At 30.4% G+C, this 1065-nt stretch overlaps 1 protein-coding gene across 1 annotated transcript in view; it reads left to right on the top strand.

The window, feature by feature from the left end:
- Positions 1-1065, top strand: part of LOC119593056 — a gene marked incomplete in the record, with an annotated part of 61427 nt that overhangs the window by 27507 nt on the left and 32855 nt on the right. Inside the window, 1 exon segment of the mRNA XM_037941958.1 lies at positions 858-941. Within this exon segment, the coding sequence (XP_037797886.1) occupies positions 858-941 (84 nt within the window).

The raw sequence follows: 1065 nt of genomic DNA, 5'->3' as shown, positions 1-1065 counted from the left end.
GTGGGTTAACTGTTCCATAGATATGAAATGAGATAAATTAGTATCCTTACCAAAACTGCATTCATCATAAAGACTTCTATATAAAGATCTAAGGTAGCATTTCATTAAACATCAGATAACAGTGGAGGGATAATACATTATGCATTGATACAAAGTACAAAAAATCAATAATGGTATGATACTTCATACTGGATGTTTAGTTCTGTTTTTTCTCATGTCCATTGTTTTGTTTTATAATTTATCAATTTTTAGAGACCTCCAAATAGGAAAAATTGCCAATCAATGACTTTTGGATATTTTGTTTTAGCATTGATTTCCATAAATGTAAAAAATTGCACTATTAATACATGACTAAAAAAAATCAGATTTTATGCAGGCAAAGAATTAGTGTAGGTAATAAAGTAGAATAAAAATCTTCTCTAATTTCATTCCTTTATAGGGAATTGACTATATATCTTGTGAATTCAACTTATACCATGAATGTTTCTTGTATGGCTGGTGAGACTGTGAGTATATATAGTAAACAAATGTGAATGGGGGAGTGGATCATTGATAGAGAAAGAAGAGAGTAGAACAAAGCTAATCACTGCTCATAAATTTTACAGAAATTCTATGTATATTCTGTTTGTTCCATGTTTGCATATGAATTATTTTAGAATGATGCTTCATATGATTTGAGATGCTTTTCTTTTCGTGATTCTATGGAGTATCTATTTTGGCTACTTCATACTTTTTATTGTTATTATATAATTGGCCTGATATGCTTAAAGGATTCTAGCAATTAATGATCTGCCTTTATATCATTATCATATGTTTGGGTCTGTGTAACTGAAAGTAACACATTTGTGGTATCACAGGTAACCCCAACCAGCATGGCTGGTTTGCTGCCAACACAACCCATATTAAGCATGGAAGATGAGGAATTTTCTGATCCAGAACCTGTAAGTTGTCTTTTTATTGCTTCCATTTGCATTGAGCAATATTATTGCTTATTTTGTGGAAGATGTTATTATTAGTCTCGGAGATTTATTTTAGAATGATTTATTTTGGCATTTAGAGCTATTA

This window comes from Penaeus monodon, chromosome 31 (genome assembly GCF_015228065.2).
Source record: "Penaeus monodon isolate SGIC_2016 chromosome 31, NSTDA_Pmon_1, whole genome shotgun sequence".
NCBI lineage: Eukaryota > Metazoa > Arthropoda > Malacostraca > Decapoda > Penaeidae > Penaeus > Penaeus monodon.
This window is presented reverse-complemented; position numbering and strand designations above follow the sequence as displayed.